Source organism: Embiotoca jacksoni, unplaced genomic scaffold (assembly GCF_022577435.1).
Source record: "Embiotoca jacksoni isolate LCO1_2020_lvr unplaced genomic scaffold, fEmbJac1.0.p SCAF_7, whole genome shotgun sequence".
NCBI lineage: Eukaryota > Metazoa > Chordata > Actinopteri > Embiotocidae > Embiotoca > Embiotoca jacksoni.
Window position 1 is genome coordinate 14,911,474 of NW_027185425.1, and position 21,896 is coordinate 14,933,369.

The window sequence follows — 21,896 nt, forward strand, 5'->3', positions numbered from 1 at the left end:
TGGTGATACCTTCTCACACTGCAGCTTTAAATCTGTATACGTTTGTAAACGGATACAGGTACATAGGATGGGTTAGGGGAAACTAATTTAACTTAAAGCTGCAGAAACGTTTGTAAAACATCTGTGTGCGTCATGCTTGTTAAATACAGAGAAACTGAATGACTGTGAAGCAGCAGGGTACCTCATGAACTTTACTCCATATGACATTAAGCCAATAAATAAAACTTCTGTTTATAAAGTCCAAAAGGAGGTTGAAGTGCAGCGAATCAGCAGTCGAGATCATTTCACTGGTTTATATTTGGCCTAGATAAGCTCCTCCCTCCCGGGGTTCACTGGGTGCATCGCACAACAGCACTTCCTGTCAAGAAATGTTTGGTGTAAATGAGGATATTCCTTTCACATACAGATGTCATCTTTTCCATGAAATATTACCAGTCCGTGATGTTAAATCCTAATGAATGACACCAGAAGTGGAAACACGTTCTGCCAAGTGTTTGATGAAATGAAGAGAAGACGCACAGGAACAATTGAACAGGACGTTTATTTGGTGGAAAACTGTTCAGTTCTTTGCTGCCTCCTTCTGGAGCTTCTTCACCTCATGCTTGATGATCTTGTTCCTCTGCAAAAACAAAAAACAAGCGCATTTATTAAAAAAAAAAAAAAAAAAGAAAACCATTAACTCCGCTGTAGGAGCACCACAGTTTACTTGTAGTAAGGCTTTGGATTAAAGGGATGTGTCTTTATGTTGCACTTACCATCCTCTTGGCCTTCATCACCTTGTAGCGGTCAAAGTCAGACATCTCGGCCCTCTGAAATTAAGAGAAAGAAATAAGAATCAGGCCAAGTAATTAGTGGAAGGCACCAGGCCACATGCTGTACTAATGTTTCTTGTTCAGTAAGAGTTGCATGATGTTTAGTTTAATTCATTTTTAATGATAATTAAAAGCGGAGAAAGGAGCAAGACATCCGCTGCTCATCAAGATGCACGTGATCGTCGTGGAGAGCAGTTCATACGAGCTCACAACCAGTGCAATGGATGTTTTTAACGCGTTCAAGGGGAAGTGGGCTGCTTCCACTGATTTAAATCATTACCTCCACAAACATCCAACAGTAATTCACAAAACTTCATATATTTAATGAGTTTATACCATCGTCTGGTACCCAGATAATCACAGAAGACTTGTTTCAAGATCTCTCAGGCTCAGAGCAGCGACTTTCAGTGAGCGATCGGCTGCACACGTTTGTTTTGCCAAAGTACTGCAAATAGAACTATTTTACAGTCAAATGTTTCCTGGAGGAAATCGTGCCATCCATTTCCATTTTGTTGTGAATTGAACTGGAATTTGGTTTGACATGGAAATCAATTCAAAGCAGCCAATAAAAAAAAAAGCACTAGGACCAGGCAGGTTTCGTAGCGGACAGACGGGCACAGCGTCCGAACGTCCTTCTATCCTCAATACCAGGCTGCTCAGTTTACTCACTCGGATCAGAAAAGAGCCAATAACTTTACTGAAACATTACTAATTTTGTCAACTACTTTGGCTTTGACTCACTGGTGGCATGTTAAATAAATATTGTCAGAATACAGAAACTCTAATTTAGTATTACGTGTATACCCGCAGTTTCAGAATAGTGAAGTTTTACTGTACATGACCAAAACTGCATCACATTTTAAATAACTAATACTCTGTGATATGGAGGCCAAGAAATCCAACAGCTGAACATGAAGACATCTGATTTGTTGATGAAGACCGCAGAGTGAACCACGGCCGTTACCTTCTGTCTGGCCTCGATCTTCTTGGCCCAGCTGCTCTGCGACCACTTCTGGTTGACTTCGGCCTTCTCCCAGGCTCTTCTCACAAACTTCTGGCGGGCGCTGCAATCCATCAGTTTTTTGTGCATTAATGTTTCATCACTAAGGCAACAGATTCATGCTGATGTTGGCACTCTGTTCAGTCAGGAGTAAGTGTGTTGTAGTGAGGGCTGCAGCAGTACACTGTGGTATGAAATCTGATGGCTATTATTATGTATAGATGCTTATACATAATATGGAGAAATGAATTGTAACCAAACAGAGAATCTCGCCAGCGTGTTGCGCATCTTGACTCATTGACTGCTGCCGTTGTCACACACAAGAGTTTAGATGGATCATAACAAATCCCAAAATGTTTATAAAAAAAAAATAAAAAAAAATAAAAAAGCAGCAGCCTGAGATAACTTTGGATATCCCAAAAATTAACGTGCGCTTGTCCTCGAGGACGGATGTCTGGTTTGCAAAAAAACGGTGATCGCAAAGTGGAAACATCACACGTTCACCCAGCTTTGACAACACAATCCCTCAACACAGATCAAAGTAGGTGTCCTGCTTATAACTTTAATCACTAACAAAAAAAATACAACAACATGTATAACTTTAAACATTAATCAATCAATCAATAATTTCTCACATCCCTGAAGGTGGCTGGCATTAGTGCATGCGTTTAGAGTTTAAGGTTCATGGTGTTCCTTACTCGGGGATTAATAAAGTAAATACCTACTTTTTATTTTCAGAGGCCGTTTTAATATTGTGACAAATTCCAACAGTCACATTAGATACTCTTATGTACATAACTGATATTGTAGATTTGTGTCTTTGCTGCATAACACCATCACGTGAACGATGTGACTGAAGTGGTTTGTCTTCAGTGACAAGATAAGATTATAATATCGTAACATTTGAGGGTTTTTAGCCAATCAGCGAGTGGAAACTTGGACAGGTCATATTTTGATTGGTTGTCCTAGTTTAATAAAGCAAGACATCCAACAAATCTCTAATTATGGAGGATTTTAAGCAGTACAGATGTTATCAGTTTCAGCACTCACCTGTGAGGCACTTTGATGACGTAGTCTGTAAGCTGCATGCACTTGAAGGGCATGGCTTGTCTCTTCACTCCCGTGCAGGGACCGTCCACAAGAGCCTGGAAATAACAAAACAAAAAAACACAAAATACACGTTTACATCAAACAGCAGGTCCGAGGTCAAGCCGACACGGATCCATGCACCATATGCTGGAGCACTCACCCTATTCTGGTCGATGACATCTACGATGGCCACCAGCTTGCCAGAATAGGGTCCGAAAGAGATGTAGGCAACACGGCCGATCTCAACGTAGCGCTTGAACACCTGAAGGAAACACCAAGAAACTGCACGTGAGAAATGACTTGAATCTGAAAAATGGGCCGGCTGAGTACAGTGGGACAACCAACAAGGGTGGAGGCTGGACAACCAACAAGGGTGGAGGAGGCTGAGCAGCAACTCGGCTCGTTGTATCATCGGCTACAAACTGGACAGCCTGGAAAAGGTGGTGGAGAGGAGGACGCTGAACAAACTATTGTCCATATTGGATAATCCTGACTACCCTCTCCATCACCTGCTGCAGGGACAGAGGAGCACTTTCTCCAAAAGACTCCTCCAGCTCCGCTGTCTCAAGGACAGATACAGGAGATCATTCCTGATACAGGAGATCATTCCTGCCCACTGCAATAAGACTGTACAATAACTCACCTCTGGCAAAATCCATCACAGTACAATAACACTGTTGACTGTGTTTCTTGGTTTGTTTGTTTGTATATTATATAGATATATACTGTACTGTATATACTGTGCATTTTACATTTTATACTGCTATTTTATTGCTTTTCTATTATTCTATTCTATTATTTTATTCTATTATTATCTTATTGCTTCTGTAGCGAAAAAAAAATGTCGCCTCGGTGATTAATAAAGTAAATACCTAGCTACCTGTACAGCTAAAGCTAGCCAGCTGCTAACTATAATTGCGCTGAACGGCATCACACTGAACAGATAAGTTTTCTTATGTAATTATGAAAAATGTAATTTTTCTTGACAGGAAATCGTAAGCGCGTGTGTTAAGTCATGTTCCCGGGACCCGACGTGTGAGCTGGTTTCCCGGGGCAGTTCACGGCCCTCTCGGCCCGACGGACCACGTTGTTGTAGCGCGGCGGCCCGCCGACATCTTACACAGCATTAAAACCTCAAATAAAAACGCGACACTTTCATCAAACAGCGCGGATATGCGTATATATTTGTTGGCAAAACGCACGGCCCGCGTTATCCCGTTAGAATAAGATAAATTAACAAAAAAAATCGAGTTGAAACGCTAAAGCGCTCATGGCGAACTCACCATGATGGCAATTGTTGAACAGAAAGGACGTGACAACGTCCGGCGCGGACTTATGGCTTCCGTTTTTTCGATGCGCATGCGCATTTTTTTTAAAAAAAACTATCGTGCAAATAAACGCTATTTATTTCATTTTTTTATACACTTTATTAATCACGAGGGGAAATTTCTTCACTACAGCAAGGGGTCTCTCAGGGGGGAGCTGCTGCAGCAGGCTGCCACTAGCGGGCGCCAGGTAACCTGACGTGCATGTTTTTGGATGATGGGAGGAAGCCGGAGAACCCGGAGAGAACCCACGCAAGCACAGGGAGAACATGCAAACTCCGCACAGAAAGGCCCAGGACCGGATTCAAACCCGGAACCTTTTTGCTGTGAGGTGACGGTGCTAACCACTGCACCACCGTGCCGCCTAACTAGTTGGTTTAACACTGTTAGAAATGGCTGTTTACGGCCAAATATCAACAGTATAATCCTGTTATATTTAAATGCAGTACATTACCGTTCATTTTGGTTGGGGGAATTCCTTTGGGTGAAATCTAACAGTACTTTGCAGTATTGATTGTGGAGAGGAGAGAAAACAGTAATATACTATATTTTTCGAATTGCATTTTGGAAACACAAGACTTCAGTCAGCCCACATGTGCTGAAGTGGTGATTTTTTCACCCATCTGCTTCTTGAGAAGTACTACCCGTTTTTTTAAAGTACCCTTTTGCTTTCTTGGTTATCATAGGCAAAATACATTACATTTACAGTAACCTCATATTGTACTGGTAAAGTGATTTGGTAAATGACCTGCCAACAGATTTCAACATCAAGAAATCAAGCTGATTGTGATGCTCTATCTTTATGTTTGGGCTTCATTTACCAAAACTATTTTTTGGAGTGAATTGTTGTCAAACACATAATTTGTTAGGTACTTGTACATTTTGAGTCCATGCTGTCACATAACATAACACTACGTCGTAGTAAAAACCTGTACAGTTGCTAGTGTTAAGTATCATGCATGATATTACTTCTCTTCTAATCTCAAAACATTGGTGATTCTGAGATGGTAATTAATTTTTTAAACACTCATTTCAGTGGACACTAGAGTTGCATTTCTGAATCAGATTGTCCAAATTACAAGGTGAGTTTTATCCAACATTAAATACTAAGTTCTTCCTCTTCCACGAAGTGCACCCTTCACTGTTGGACGTGTGATTTCAATAATCTGTGGCTCTCTGTAGCACTTTGAAGACAAGCAGCTCATCTGCTGATATTAGTTTGCTATTTTAGGTAACTGAACAATTACACAAATTTACTAAACCATCAATGTTTGTCAAAATGTTAATTTACGTCGAAGTGTCCTTGTGATGCACATACAGATTTCCATGGAGGAATGTGGAAAAGCCATTGTAGAGTTTGTAGAGATTATGTAGTATCTATGTAACACAGTAGATTTCCTGTGTTTTAGTTTAGGACTGTCTTTAGGTCGCTCTGGGAGTGAATGAAACACGGCAAATTTTTGCAGTTTAAAACAAGGAACTGAACTGCAATTTATTATAGTTATTAACACACAGAAAATCAAGGGAACAACATAAAAGAAAAATAACAAATTCAAGTAATAACCCCAATACCGGTATTTCTCTCACAGTCAGTCAGTTTCAGTCTATTGTCTTTCAGTCTACTCCCCGGGTAGTGTACGTCTGGAGGCTCTCAGACTAACTCTGATCTCAATCGTTTTGCTCGTCGGTGCTCCGGCAGAAGAACCCAAGAAGCCCAAATGCAGCTTCACCCACAGTGATCAGGTGATCAGGGGTCGCAGGGTCACTCAGCTCCAGCGCTCTGTGGAGGTTTAGTGGGGATCACTGTCTCCATCACAGATCCATACAAAAAAAAAACAATCTGCATACAGCAGAATTGAATACGATGTCAGTACTATAATTTCTAAACTCTATTGTTGGTATAACAGTAAATGACCAGTAATATAGTATTACACACACACATATATATATACACACACATATGTATATACACACACACATATATATATATATATATATATATATATATATATACACACATATATATATATATACATATATATTATTCACTATGGTCAATATTAACATAGCAACATATTTCACACACACATGTACTCATGTCTCAGTGACATCTATCACTTATACCTAACAGACATTATTTAAACGTCCACCGTTACTAAGCAACACACTCAACAGCTGTTCTCAATCTGACCGTTTACTTCTGGCGCCAAAACAAGAAAATGACGTCATCGTTCCCGCTCGGTTCAACCGGTCCCGACGCATTAACCCCCAGCGCTTAGCTAGCGCTTAGCTAGCCCCGTCGGTCACATGTAGCTCCACAATCACAGATATCAACCACGTAAAATAATATTCAACAACAATTTAATATTTATCTCCGACTGGTTGTTTTATTCTCTTCTCTCCTGATAGATATCTTTAGCCCAACTAAACAACTGTCCTCCTTTGTAGCTCTGCACCAACGGCTAGCTGTGAGCAACGCATCCGTCACTCACCGGAGATTCTTCTCAGACTTAAAGAAACTTCTTCCTTCGGAGTCGGTCTGGTTAACGATCAAATAAATAAAGATCCTCAACAGCAGTGAGCAGAAATCAACCAAATGAGATTCTTCCTGGTGTAGATCATGACGCTGCTGTTTCATTGAGACATAAAGGGTCGTCTACCGGGAGACGGCTTTGATCTCCCGACGTGCACCACAGCGCCCCTCTGGTGAACGTCGGTACTGCATGTGTGAGTTAACCCTTTAGTTGCTGGTAATAACTAATGTGGGTTACAATAAAAACCCAGAAATGTGGATGTCTAGGCCGTCCTGCGAGTGAAAGCTGGATCCTTCTCGCAAATGTAAGTTACCATCTCTATTTAATTTCCATCATGCTGATTGTCTTGTCAGGAAAAATAGACCTGCTCTTTATTAACAATAAAAAGTGAAATACAGAGAACTCCTGGCATTATATCAGTTTATTTTGTCTCATCATGCCCTCTTCATTGTAATTTTGTTCTCGGCACCTGCTATGGCAGCTGATGTAGAAAGGACACTCACACTACCTACAACTCCTTGACTAATAATCCTCGGTATGTATACAAGTATACATACGTTTTCTAATTATGATTTTGTGAGCGACCAGGGTGTTTTTTGGATATCAACAAAAGTGTTACGTGCTTATTTGCAAGTCCGTCCAGATCATATATATAAATATGCACTTTTCACAGTGTCCAATTAATATGTTTTATGCTATGTTGACATGTTTTGCAATCTCATTAAGTCATTCACATGGTTTCCCAGCAAGTGATTTTGATCATGAACACTTGTAAATGACTGAAATTTTAGTTGTGTGTGTATTGTACATAACACTTTTGTCTTTCAATAAAGCTTTTCAAAGGTTTTTCAAACGCTTCAAATGAGACATGGTTTTATTTTTTATTATTTATTGTATGTATTATTTATCTTAAAATGTTATTGCACCATTTCAAAGGTCACATTTGTACACTATTGTATAGCAAGAGTGCTAAGGAATAATTTATCAAATAACAATGTTCAGAAATGAAAAGTAGTTTTTATCTTTATCTTTATGCATGCAGTATATTTGAATTGTAGATTACAGAAAAACCCATCAAATATACATGCTGTAAAATTTTTGGGAAATAAACATTAATTAACTGTTAATCCTTTTGTTGGTATTTTACTGTAAGGGGTGAAAAAAAACAGCTTTATACAGAATTTATGAAAGCAGTAGCAAACTGTAAATTTCAGCAACAGCAAGATACCGTAAATTGTACGATAATCTACGTACCAGTTCTTTACTGTTTTTTGATGGAAAATTTCAAACAGTGTGGCTCCTTAACAGATTATCTTATTGGAAACTGATTCTTTCCATGCTCTTGGTAGCCTCCTCTCCTCCCGTACACCAACTTCAAGGATGCTAGTTGTTTTAACATTACATAACATCCTTGATCTTGATTTTGATCGGAGAGGTTGGTCTACTTAGTGCTCATAACATCTCAGCCAAAGAAAATGGTTTATCCGTAAAGTCAACTGTCTAACACACATTGCTCTTTCCCGCCTCCTTCTACCTTCTTCTGACAATGATCTATGCCTTTTCCCTGCTGGCGATTGCCGTTTCCGCCTCACATGACCTACCTGGATAATTCCAGTCCTGTCTGTCTCCTCCCGTCCTCTTAACCCAGGGGTGGCCAACCAGTCAGAGACTAAGAGCCACATTTTTTACTGTGTTACCGCAAAGAGCCACATCATACACATGGGCACACATGAACATCACCCCATCCCTTCCTCTTACACACACACCTCTGCTCAGCCAAATTTATTGTGTGACATTATCATGTCACACACCAACATGATAATGACAGAAATGGACTCCTACAGTACTAAGACCACAGGCCAGTCATTTTCAACAATGAACATTGTGTGCACTGTCTCACACACACAAACTCTCAGTTCAACAAAGTCCACAAACAAAAACATAATAATTTACAAGCGTTTTTCACTTACTATGCATGTTGCTTAGTGCGACTTCTGGCATCCCTTGCCTTGAACAATCCTCTTCAAATCTGACTTGTATTCTGTTGTTGCCACTCGACCAATCTTTCTCATGGGTGTCAGTCAGAAAGATCGATGCTTTGATTTCACGTGTTTCAGGGTAGAAAACACAGACTCAGACGTATGTTGACCCAAACATTGACAGTATCTTAAGCGCAGCCCGTTTGACATTGGGGTATTTTTCCATTGGCACACTTTTCCAGAACTCAATGGTCCCTTCCCTTAAAGCAGGTTTCAGTTGGTCCTCCTCTCAAAGATCGATCATCTCCAACTCAGCCGCGGCCTCATCTGTGACTAGCGGGGCTTTCAAACAGTCCGTCTCCGCATTAAATGGGTCGAGAGGAACATCTGTGGCCTTTTCAGTTGTAGATCACGGAACCGGGTCACAAAGCTTTCGTGCAGGTTTTCAACCAGTGTTGCATATCTGGCTCTTTGCTTATTCAGGGCGGCGCTGGTGACTTGCCCGCTGGCTTCTAGCAGAGTGGGAAAATGCGTTAAATCTCCCTTTTGAATATGCGCCTTGAACAGCTTCAGTTTGTTGACAAACGCAAACACACTTTGCACCAGCTCAGGCAGCATTTTTAACTTACCCTGCAGGGTCAGGTTCAGTCTGTCCAAGTGACACAGCATGTCGACCAAAAAGGCCAGATCCATAATCCACTCGACGTCCGAGAGCTCGGGATAGTCCTTGTCCTTCTCTTCCATGAACAGTTTCACGGCATCCAAAAGCTCAAAGAAGCGAGCGAGCACCTTGCCTTTGGACAGCCACCTCACAGTGCAGCGGCAGGTCACCTGGAAGTCCTTGGTCCAGCTCAGCGATGAGATCCTTGAGTTGCCTGTGGTTAAACGCATGTGTGCGGATGTAGTTGACGATTTCCATCACAGGCTTCATGACGTTGTCTAAATTCAATGATTTAGACACGAGTTGCTCCCTGTGGATGATGCAGTGGAAATCCCAAAACTGGGGAAATGTTTGGTCAGCTTTGCACAGCCCCACAAGTCCGTTCACAGATCCGATCATGGCCGGCGCTCCGTCCGTGGCTACTGCAGTTAGCTTCGGTGTGGGCAGATTTGCTTTCGCAAATGCAGCCATCATTGTTTCTTTCACATCTATGCCACAGGTTCTGTCTTTTAATGGCACAACATCAAGGAGTTCTTCTTTGATCACACAATCTTTTGACACAGACCGTGTAGATATTGCCAGCTGAGGCTCGTCTTGTACGTCACAACTCTCATCCAATGCGACACTAAAATACTCACATGTTGAAGGTCAGAGTGCAGCTGTGATTCAACAGCCGTGTTAATGTCCGATATTGTGTTCAACAGTGTGGCGGGACAGTTGGACATCTGATACCATTTGTTTTAGTTTGTCGTTTTCAGGAGACAAGATTTCAACAACGTCACTGAGGCATTTTTTAACGAACTCCCCTTCATTAAATGGTTTTTAGCCCGTGCAATGTCCCAAGCCAGTTGATACGATGCAAGCGTGACAGTCTCTGAGTGCTTCGTCATTTTTTGGAAAAACTGTACCTGCTTTTCTGCCTGACTTTTCAAAGTGTCCAACTTGTGCTTGTGAAGTTCAGTCCACTTTTGGAAATCCCTGGTCGATGTTAGCAGTGAGCTGAAGTGGCGCTGAAGATTTGAAGCTTTGAAATGCGCTAATGACGTCTGACATATCAGGCAGACTGGCTCGCCATTACGTTCAACAAAAAAATATAAACTTTCCCACTCTGTTAAAAACGTCCTGTGTTCATCTTCATATTTTCGTTTAGCTGTGCATTTTTTCCTGCCATTTTGAGAGCGAAATTGACACTAATTGTTTACTCCAAAGGGTTTGCCCCTCCTGCTTTGCGGAATTTCACCTCATGCGCATGCGCGTTTGACGAAAATACCATATTGAACTCAAGCGAAGCGAACACGCACAAAAAAAACAACACAAACACAAATGTTGATATGAACGTAAAAGAGCCGCATGAAACCAGGCAAAGAGCCGCATGCGGCTCGGGAGCCGCGGGTTGGCCAGGCCTGAACTAGTTAAATAAATTTGAAGCTTCCAGATTCCCAGTACACACACACACACACACACACACACTCACACACACACACACACACACTCACACACACTCACACTCACACTCACACACACACACACACTCACACACACTCACACACACACACACTCACACTCTCACACACACACACACACTCACACACACTCACACACACACACACTCACACTCACACACACACACACACACACACACGGCACATCCACTCCGCCCTTTGCAGTATTCGGGTGTGTCCAAATATTTGACAGTTGACGCATATCATTGCCTTTGGCACGTCTTACAGCGTTGTTCATACAGCCCAGAAATACTTTGGCATGTTCTCTCCTTCAACCTCAATCAGAACTCATTTAATAGCCTTCTTCGCACCCTCTATTGTCATTTTCAGTGTAAGTGCATTCGTTACATACCTGCACTCAGTGGCACTCCTGTGATCACTCCCTTACATCCTCCACCATTTCATAACTTAGCTTTTCTAATTCTTTCAGTTTGCGCTCTCAAGTTGTTCTGTATACACACATCTCACCAAAAGATAGTCACCATTAAGAATCTTTGCATTCTGTGTCTCAGCTTTCTTGCTTACCATAGTTGTTGTCAGCACAAACAGGTTGATCTTCATTCCTTTAACTTTTCCATTCAATGTTAAGATGAAAATACAGTGCTCTTTCTCTTTGACCTTACCCGCCCTCCTCTTTTTCTTTTTACGATCTGCCACGATTATAATTTCTTCGTCTGTTATTCCCCTTACCTCGACTTTGATTCATCCATTCCCTCACCTTCTCCTCATAGTCCTACTCCTCATCAAAATCCATTTATACTCAACTGCCTACCTCTAAACCATTAAAGAGAAAAGAAAGTGTCTCCAACTTGAACTTACAATTGTCTAATATGTGGAAGTTGTTGTTGACAAAGTAAGCTCAATGTCATGCAAAATACATGTAAAATAATGCAAATAAATAATGTGTTATATTCTCTGGTTGCCAGAGACAGATAGATAGATGGAAAAATGTACATTATATATAAATTAAATTAAATTAAATAAAACAACAGTGAAATATCTGAATTAAGTAAATAGAATAACCCTCTAACATAAAGTATTCAACGTGGTAAAGACACAAAAGAAAAAAAAAAAGAAAATCTAAGATTTTTAATGACATGGGACCATACATGTTTTGGAAAAGCAGTGACCTCTGAGCTACCTTATGCATTAAAATGAGTGAAATTCAGGGATGACTTCTTTTTTACTTGGGCTAGGACCTCCCAAACTCTCAAAAATCTATCTGTATAACACTCATTGCTAAATGGTAGAGAGCCAGTAAAAGTAGCAGGAGGACAAAACAGTTCTTGTTTGAAATGTACTTCGATCATGTCTTTTGGAAATAGAGAGGCTTAAACCCAGGTTTATGGAAATTCCCGAAAGTCCCTGAAGGCAGCACATCAAGTGGGCGTAGCACGAGGGCAAGAAACTGAGAGCTGACTGATAAAGTCACATCTTCTGTGAGCACAGGGACGTCAGCAGAACTGCGGCTAAGGTAAATAGACTCTTGTATTTAAGTTCGTGTGATAAACATTAGTTGCTGATGATTTTTATTTTTGTGATCATACTTATTTATTAGAGATCTATGTCGGCTCTTCCTGTCAGAACTATTTAAAGACATTAATGGCGCTTACGAAAAATAGGATTTGCAGTTTTTGCCTTTTTTTTTTTTTTATAGCTTAGTAAATCAAGATTTTGAAACATTTTACAGTAAAATTCTTCAATGTGAGTGTAGTTTTAACACCGACATGATCACACGAAAGAACAAAGGCCAACGCGGAAGCTTTCGACTCGGGCGTTAGCGGAAACTGAAGGCAACATGTTTTTCTGCCGAGTTGTTGCGCAATAGATGATAAGCGTACTTTGTGTGACGCAGGGGGAAAAAAAAAGTCTAAAAACTCTGTATGAACCGGGTTATTTTACCCGTTAAAACATATTCAAAAGGATTTCTATCCTAAAATACAACCTTTATTTTTTTTTAATTGTAAGAAAATAGGCTATTTAACACGAGGCTTAAAAATCTAATAATACGTACATGAAATGTATTCTGAATATCATAATTTAAAATTAATCTGTCTTCATCTCTCATCTCAGCTGTCTTTAAAGTTTTTGTCTAAACCACGAAAAAGTAACTAATATCTCTTAGTGATACTTTTCAGTGCTGTTCAAAGGTTATTAATGCCTGGTAAATTTTGAAAAATGACACTGAATCTTTAATTGTTAATGATCATTTTAAGATTTCAACACATATTTTTCTATTGTATCATTAAAATGTCACATCAAGTAAGTCATTTGTAGTTCCAGCAGTTTGACTTCATTAAACGTCATTATGTAAATTCACTGCATTTTCGAAGGAACTTTCTCTAAACATTAATATTCATTTATTTATTGCAGTTTTTCCTTGAATGACTTTGATAAAGTATGAAGTAAAAGATATGCCGATGTATATGAAAGTCTTCAGCTTTAATAGTCCACATCGTCCACCAGGATCCACTGTAATGCAGTACTTCATTGTATTTCTGTTTAATTCCATCAGGTTAGTTGCTTTCTGTGAATTAAGTATACTAGTATACCCGTGTAGCATCACTTGTGTCAATATGTTAGTAAAGTTTACATACATGTTGTTTTTTAGGTGACCGATAAACACAATGGAGAAGCATTCACCAGACAGCAACAAGTAAGAACCGGTTTTCCTCTCGGTTCACAGGTTTAAAAAATGAATTACATGTAGTGAGTCATGCAAATAGTTGCATGACGTGGTAAGGTTTTTCAGTTGGAAACCAGACACCACCCCAGTACAACGGCGGTGGGGGGAACTTTCTCTGTGCCGCTCAAAGGGTGGAGTATTTTGGAGGATTTCTTTTTGAGAAGTACAACAGAGTTGCATTAAAGGGTTCAAACTCTGAATAACGTGACATCCTCCGAAGAATTCCAGAAAAACTCCCTGAAAAAACTAAAATGGGGAGAAGGGAGGCGCTTCAGGACTAGAGGAGGAACCGAGGGGGAATCCCTCTTTCCAGAACGTAGAGACCCAGCAAGTAAAAATTAAATTGGATTGAACTGAATTAGCTGCAATGAGAAGTTTAGGACTGTAAACGTGTTTGGAGTGAAGAATGTGAATTAAAGATGTCGAGCCGTTTCCAGGGGCCACCGAGCACACCTTGGGACCAGGACCACAAAACCTCTTCCGTACCATGAACAACAGCGAGGAGGACGGACGAAGATGGCGCAGGATGAAGATTTTAAGAGCCTCCTCGAGTCTTGCTGTTTCGTTATGTCTCTTTTACATGTTGACATTTTATCCATGAGGAAGTTTCAGTTTATACTTCTGCTTTATTTCCATATCCATTCATGTGTGGTTTTTTTTAAAAATTATTATTTGCATGATAGGGTCAAATCTGATTTGAATGAGTTACAACATCCAATGACTTTATGTGTTGCTGGATTGGTTGCAGTCACATACTAGAGCCATGCAGATAGTTCTGCTGTGTGTTGAGGGTTTGAGATATCTTCCTTTAAAACTTGAAGCACAACCCTAATACGAAAACCTCTTCTGTACCTCGAAGACCTGGAAAGAAGACAGACGACACTCATTCAAAGACTCCACTCGCACAAAAGAAGAAGAGGCCAGACGAAGCACGGTGAAACAAGTAAATGCAGAAAACATAGCTGTATAATGCAAACACGCTGGAGGGTGAAAACCAGACTCAGTCAGTACATACTGGAGCCATGAAGCAAGCTGACACAGTCCTGAGAGGGGACAGAGATGAGGACCCAAGATGGCACTCGAGCTCATAGCTGGACACACAAACAGAATCAAAGTGGTGCCATGATTTTCCGACGGTTGAGGACAACACTCGTCAGCAGGACGAGACATAAAACCTTACTACTTTTCACTAAATGCAGTACATGTAGACTGACTAACATAAATACAGGAGCTCCAAAGTAACAATGAGAATAGACAAGTTGTTTCTGAAAAGTGCATTAAGATTCATCTTTTGCAGGTCAGCGGTTCCGCTGTTGGACTTGTCTCATTTCCTAACATGCAACGGAAAAAGAGGTTTGTTGCCTCACATCTAAAACAATCCCAACGATCATTTATTTTCCTTCTTCCATCAAACTTCTCATGTCTGCCTTGTGTTGCAGGTCCAGAGTACCTGAAGTGGGTGTCAGACACGGTGTCCAAAAATAGAGGCCGCCACGTCATCTTGAGTCCAGGTGGCGCCTCACTGAAAATAGGAACGCTTGAGGACACCATTTACAGCGAGAAGCATGATGAGGTGAAGGGGTGGGGGAAATTCTACCTGCCCGACATCGTAACAATGCACGTTGTCGGTATTGTGGAGGGCGTCTTGTGCCCGTGTGAGCAGCTTGTTATGATGACCTGTGAGGACAGAAAGCTGTACGCCTTCGATGGAGAGGAGCTGCATGTGGTGGCCTCGAACATAGAGCAGCTACATAAAGAGGGACTAGAGTATCCAGCATCCACGAGCTACTACGATGGGGAGGCCTTCAAAGATATGGTGAGAAGTTAGAGGCATTTTCTGGGAACAGGCAAGTTTTTCTTATTGATTACCCTGATGAATGATCACCTGGGATTGTTTTTTGGTAATGTCTGTTGTGCGTAGACCGAGGAGGACTGGGCAGTCGTGAGGAGGAGCGCTGTGGGGAAGAGGTTAGACGAGGAGCACCATAAACTGGTGACATCAAGAAAGTCCAGATTCCTGGAGAACCTCAAAATCAGCAGAGACAAAAGAGGTACGTATCTTTAAATTGATAATTATTAATCAATTAATGATTCATTCTCAACTGTTTTTGTTTATTTAAAGCCTTGAGTGAAGCTTTGTGAAGGAAAGATTTGGTTTTTGCTGGTGTGTGTTAGCCTGCTGAATAACTGCTAGGTAGTAATATCTCTCTCTCTCTCTTCCTCATCAGGTGTCATCAGAACGTGACTATTTCAAACCTTACTACGTTTCACTAAATGCAGTACATGTAGACTGACTAACATAAATACAGGAGTTATCAAGGGCAGAAATCCCTTCTGGACCTCCAAGACCAGACTGTTCAACTTAAATGTGAAGCCAATCTTGTATTATGATGTGTCCATTGTAAATAAAATACATTTATTTCTTATATGGTTTCATGTTTATTGTTGTTTATTGTTTTCATATTTTTTATACATCTTATTATTATATCACTTAATGGCACCTAGTTATCAATCATGTTATTAATTCACTGGTGCTTTTCATGCTGTGTCAAGTTAAAATGGCAGCAGGCCCCATTTTTCAGGAGTGCCTTGAGGGAAGTTCTTCAAATCTTTCACAAATGTTCACAATGAACTGTTTAGATGTTTGATGCCAAAGGTCAAGGTAAGTTTAATATCTATGAGCTTGGACACTTTAGTAGCACTTAAAATGGCACTTACTTATAACACTTTGAAGTTTGTCTTTCTTGAAGAAAATTGTGCTTTCTTGATTGTTGTTGTTCTGGGTTTGTACCCTCATGGTTGAAATGCACTTATTGTAAGTCGCTTTGGATAAAAGCGTCAGCTAAATGAAATGTAATGTAATGAACACGTAAACTACAACTTGAGTGGTTAGCGGAGGCAGACAAACGCTAGGTGGTAATTCTAGATGTGACTGGAACAAATTGCTCTCCTGCCTTGTATAAGATTAGAACCAATTTTACCTACCAGATAATCAACATTATAAAACAATGCTTATGTTGGAGTTGGCATATGAAGCTTGTAGCTCAGAATATTCTAGATACACTTCAGTAAATATGTAGATGATTCAACTCATTAACTCACCAATAGGCAGTAATTCTAGTGTAGGGGGGAAAAGCTTTAACCACCAACCACCATAATGAATAATAAACAAGCATTATCAAAAAACAACTCAAAGTTTCCTTCTAGAGCAGAGGCAGAGTGGAGATTTCTCCCTGCTGACTATCGTGTTGTCACATGTAGCACCACACCCTGATATCTCACCACAACTCGTAAATAATTTTCTAGCAAATTCTACTCTTGCTCTTTGAGATTTTCCCGCTTTCACCACTTGCTCAGTTTCCCACTCAGAGTTTTCTCGTTCAGTTCAGTGGTGAGCAAAGACATTCCTGTAAAGCAATAATACTTTACAATTCTGTTTGTTCATGAGTTTAATGCTTTCAATCACATTGTAATTACAGTTTGGGTTTACATCACATCAAGTAGATCAACTAAAGACACGTCATTTGAATCATAGGGCAGGGCTAGAGGGCAGGACTTAACTTTTCTGTCTGGGTTTCACTTACACGGAAATTCAAAGACTTCCTCAAACATTGTGTAGAGAGCAACAATGGTGAGCAGCTGCTTGTCGTGGTTTCGGTTGTCAGAAATTTTGTATTATATTTTAATGATTGATTTCCATTTTGCTCATGTCATTTTTGGCTGTCAATGAGTTGTAATTTTTCTAATGTATTATTTTCTATCACAACAGGCTGCGGAAGTGGGAAGAAGGTGAGTAAACCAAGTTTATTATTAACTGCATTTAACTATAAATAACTGACATTTTGATATTTTAGGGAAGAACGTCTCAATCCTGGGGAAATATTCAGAAACAACGCTTTCATCATTATCACTGAAATGCTGGAACTGCAAAATCAGACAGAGAAAGACACTACGATGTTAGTGGATGAGGTATGTCTGATGGGGATATAATTCATGGTGTATTTTGAGAAAGCATAATTTATACATATAGAAATACACATAGAAAATTATATCTCTGTGTGCCTAGATTCTTCACAGCATCTTGTTTTTGGGAAAGATCCACGATCCACCATTTTCCCCTTTGGCTATTTTTGATGATGATGAAGAGATGTTGAATGTGTTGAAAGGCGACTACCCTCGGCCTTTTGCCCTCTATTCCTCTCAAATACCCAGGAGGAGTCCATTTTCATGTGTGCTTGACATGGTGAGATTGTAGTTTGTTAATATATAACCGTATCCCAAAAAGTTAGGACGCTGTGTAAAATGTAAATAAAAATAGAATGCAATGATTGGCGAATAATGTAAACCCATATTTAATTGCAAATAGACCAAAGACAACATATCAAATGTTGAAATGTAAAATTGTTATTGTTTTCTAAAAAATATATGCTTATTTTGAATTTGATGGCAGCAAGATGTCGCACAAAAGTTGTGACGGGCATGTTTACCGGTCTTTTGCATCATTTCTTCTTTTTACAACACTCTGTAAATGTTTGAGAACTGAGGAGAACAGTTGCTGGAGTTTTTCAATTGAAATCGTGTCCCATTCTGGTCTTATACGATTTCAGCTGCTCAACAGTTCGGGGTCCCTTTTTGTTGTATTTTTCGTTTCATGATACACCACATTTTTTAAATGTTAGAAAGGTCTGGGCTGCAAGAGGCCAGTTTTGAACCCGGACTCTTCTACTAGAGAGCCATGCTGTTGAAATGCATGCAGAATGTGGTTTGGTATTGTTTTGCTGAAATAAACAAGGCCTTCCTCAAAAGAGACGTTGTCTGGAGGGCAGCATATGCTGCTCCAAAGCCTTTATATATCATTCAGCATTAATGGTTCCTTCCCAGATGTGCAAGCTACCCATGCCATGTGCTCTACTGCATCCCTGTACCATCACGGAAGCTGTCTTTTTAAATGATAACCAGCTGGATGGTCCCTCTTATCAGGAGATAAAGAGGCATCCATGATATCCAAGAAAAATCTTAAATTTTGATTTGTCAGACCACAGGACAGTTTTCCACTTTGCCTCAGTCCGTCTTAATTAAGCTCGGGCCCAGAGAAAGTGGCGGTGCTTTTGGATTATGTTTATATCTGGTTTCTTCTTTGCATGATAGAGTTTTAACCAGCATCTGTAGATGTAGTGATGAACTGTGTTCACAGACGATGGATTTTAGAAGTGTTTCATAACCCAAACAATGATTTAAATTACAGAAGTGTGTCTGTTTTTGATGCAGTGCGACCTGAGGGGCCAAAGATCACTCAGTTTTTGGCTTTGTCCCTTGCACACAGAGATTTCTCCAGATTCTCTGAATCTGTTAAATGATATAATGAACTGTAGATTTTACGTTGAGGAACATTATTCTTAGATTGTTGCATTATTTTCCAAAAACAGTCTTTCACAGTGATGAACCTCTTCCCATCTTCACTGCTGAGACTCTCTGAAATGCTCTTTTTATGCCCAATCTTGTTACTGATCTGTTGCCAGTTAATGTAATTGGTTGAGATGCTTCACCAGGTATTTTTTTTTTTTTTTAGCTTTAGACAACTTTTCCAGTCTTTTGTTGACCCAGTCTCAACTTTTTTGAGACATGTTGCTGACGTTGAATTAAAAATGAGCATATATTTTTAATTTCAACATCTGACATGTTGTCTTTGAACTATTTTCAATTATATATGGGTTTATGTCATTTGCAAATCATTGCATTTTGTTTTTATTACATTTTACACAGCATCCCAACTTTTTTTGGAAACGGGGTAAAACGTTTCTTTCTTGTAAAGTTATATAATCTGTCTACTTCATGCATTTGCGGGGATAACAGCCATTTGATAATCATTGTGATGTCTTACAGATGGTCCACGTGTCTGGACAAGATAATGAAGAAGGAATAAAAAATAGACTGCAAGAGTTCACCAATCAGCTGAAGAAAGGTGCTAACTCACAGCTTTTGTTCTGCTCCACCATGTGTGTCTCTCACATCAATGAACCAAATTCAGTCAGGTACTATGGAGTCTCCATGTCCAACGCTGGTCGTAAGTCTGGGAGAATCCTGGTTAATGCCGCCTGTTGTAGCGCCTGGGATGATTATGTAGCTGGTGCAGTGATGACGTTTTATCCAAAGCGGGCCAAGAGGCCAAATTTTGATGGAACCATTAGATTACCTGAGGGTGTCACGTGCCAGGCATTTGGACTCAGTGATGGAAGAGAAAAGCCTCCGTGCAGGTCATGTGCGACTTTGTTTGGTTTTCAAACGACTGCAACAGAATCATGGGCTAATGGCAATTGTGCTGAAGTGGAGAGTTTGAGCAACTTGTTTAAAAATGAGAATCATATCAAAGAACAAGCGCGGCCATTATCTGAGACGTGGACTGAAGGTGCAAGGCAGACGGTTAAAGAAGAGGTTTTGAGAGATCTGAAAAACTTACTGAAAGCAGTGAAATTTGAATGGGAGAATAATTTCTACACCCCACAAATTAATTAGAGGCAAATAGAGAATAAAGGGAAGTCATTTAATTTAAGTTTCGTGTCTCAGTCTCATCAGGAATTAGGATCCAAATACATGACAGAGACATAAGGTTCAGGCAAACAAAAGAGCTTTTCTTAAAGTTAAAGTGTGAGGCAGAACACAAAGGTTAATCTTAACCGAGTCGTCACTGCATCTCAGGAAATCAAAAGAAACAAACATAACTAGAGGACATGAGGAACTGTGACAAGGCTTTTTCAAAATGACTTCACACATTGGGTTTGGTTTTAAGTGTTGATTAGACAATCCAGCAACAACTGAATACCGAAAGGGAGTATATAAATACTGGATTGGTTCATTGCAGAGTGACTGCAGCTGGGGCTGATTAGAAAACTGGGAACAGGTGAGGTGTAGGAGGCAGGTAGGAGATTGACCATGCAGAAAGAGAAGGGACACTGGGGACCTCTGGTGGGTAAAGTGAGTAACACAGGGACGAAGGAAACAGACCAAACAGACCAACCCTGTCACTTCTTCTCTCTGAATATATTTATCAGTTAAAACAGTTAAAACAACTTTTTTGTAGACTTTGGCATTATGAGATGATAGCTTTCAATATGTCACACGTTATTATGAAAAGTTTAATTCTTTGTGTGTGTATTTCTGTACTTGTATAGAATACTTTTTTTTGCACTTGATGAAACGGTACTGATTCCATGAGAAAGTGCCTTAATGCCTGAAAAAACTACGTTGAATCTCTGTGCAAATGATATGTTGAAATCCCCTTGTATGGTTTTCCCTTCCTTTGTTTTCTCCTGCCTTCTTTCTATCTGCATTAGGAGATCTTTTCTGTTGATATTAGATAGCTCATATCTGTGTTTGTTCAGCTCTTTCTGAATAAAGTTAAGAATAAAAAAAAGGGTTGGCTGGAGCGTCTGTTTATTCACTACACATGTACAGTCTGTTCTTAATTATATATTATAATAATAAAACCCCTCTTCTCCAAAATAAGCTTTGCTAGTGTCAGTACACCAGCAACAAGCTATCTTCTATATAATAAAATATGATCTGGAAACATCGTCTGTGTCAATATACGTGAAATATCAGATTTAAATGCAACGACTTAATGCTCAAACACAAAGTGGATCAGACGTCATTGTTGTTGGTAACAGAGTTATCCAGATGTGTCATTCAGGAAACAGAGAGCCTTTAACATTGCGCTCACAGCCGATAACATAAGATGATGTACAAACAGATGTATATTCTTGAGTTAAATAGTCCTCGCCCGATTATTATTTATTTATTTTTTCTATCAAGGTGCAAATCATCACACATCTACAGATATTTGGACAAGATGAACCTCTAAAAATATACAGTTATATCATATAACTGTAGCATACAGGGTATGGTACCAGGCACCACATCTCCTCACCCGTTATCTCCATGACCTGAAAAGGAACTCTTCAAGCTGCCTTCACCCCCACACCCATAAAGTATGTGAACTTTTGCTAAACCCTTTTGGGCCTAGATCAACGGAATTTATCACCTTCTACCTCATAAAAACTAAAACCTTCTGCCACAGGTGACTATGTCCACACCATGCCAGCCGAAAACCAAAGGTTACCCCTTTTAATCCCGTTTGTCCCCCCAAAAGCTAGGTTTTGACCTAGCCTTGAGGTTTAATTGTTCAAAGAATATGTTCAATTCTGATTTATGTATTTCCTTAGACTACCCATGATTAAGCTAGCTGATCCCAGCCTGAATTTAGTATCTTTTTTGTGGCATCTTTTCTCTCTTTCAGTGTGGCTGGTCTACA

At 40.0% G+C, this 21,896-nt stretch overlaps 3 protein-coding genes across 5 annotated transcripts; 2 read left to right on the top strand and 1 right to left on the bottom strand.

Annotated features, from left to right (window-relative positions):
• Positions 1–522: 522 nt before the first annotated feature.
• rpl14 (ribosomal protein L14) lies at positions 523–4,285 on the bottom strand. Its single transcript, XM_069176719.1, has 6 exons — positions 4,185–4,285; positions 3,062–3,163; positions 2,863–2,957; positions 1,777–1,876; positions 756–809; positions 523–619 (listed from the first exon to the last, which is right to left on the bottom strand). Exons 1-6 carry the CDS (start codon positions 4,266–4,268, stop codon positions 560–562), a joined length of 495 nt encoding a protein of 164 aa, XP_069032820.1. The 5' UTR covers positions 4,269–4,285; the 3' UTR covers positions 523–559.
• Positions 4,286–12,285: 8,000 nt separating this feature from the next.
• Positions 12,286–16,014, top strand: LOC138214805 (uncharacterized). 3 transcript variants are annotated; one of them, XM_069176622.1, is made up of 6 exons: positions 12,286–12,376; positions 13,514–13,558; positions 14,886–14,941; positions 15,028–15,404; positions 15,510–15,639; positions 15,817–16,014. In XM_069176622.1, the coding sequence occupies exons 2-6, from the start codon at positions 13,530–13,532 to the stop codon at positions 15,831–15,833; spliced, it is 609 nt and encodes a 202-aa protein (XP_069032723.1). In that variant the 5' UTR covers positions 12,286–12,376; positions 13,514–13,529; the 3' UTR covers positions 15,834–16,014. The 3 variants fall into 3 exon arrangements, with proteins under 3 accessions (XP_069032723.1, XP_069032722.1, XP_069032721.1); XM_069176621.1 differs by having other exon boundaries at positions 12,329–12,376; positions 14,026–14,941; XM_069176620.1 differs by lacking the exons at positions 12,286–12,376; positions 13,514–13,558 and having other exon boundaries at positions 13,565–14,941.
• A 1,179-nt stretch (positions 16,015–17,193) lies between these two features.
• LOC138214950 (uncharacterized) lies at positions 17,194–20,989 on the top strand. The gene is made up of 5 exons (XM_069176811.1): positions 17,194–17,219; positions 17,358–17,377; positions 17,443–17,557; positions 17,655–17,831; positions 19,472–20,989. The coding sequence occupies exons 1-5, from the start codon at positions 17,217–17,219 to the stop codon at positions 20,099–20,101; spliced, it is 945 nt and encodes a 314-aa protein (XP_069032912.1). The 5' UTR covers positions 17,194–17,216; the 3' UTR covers positions 20,102–20,989.
• Positions 20,990–21,896: the final 907 nt, after the last annotated feature.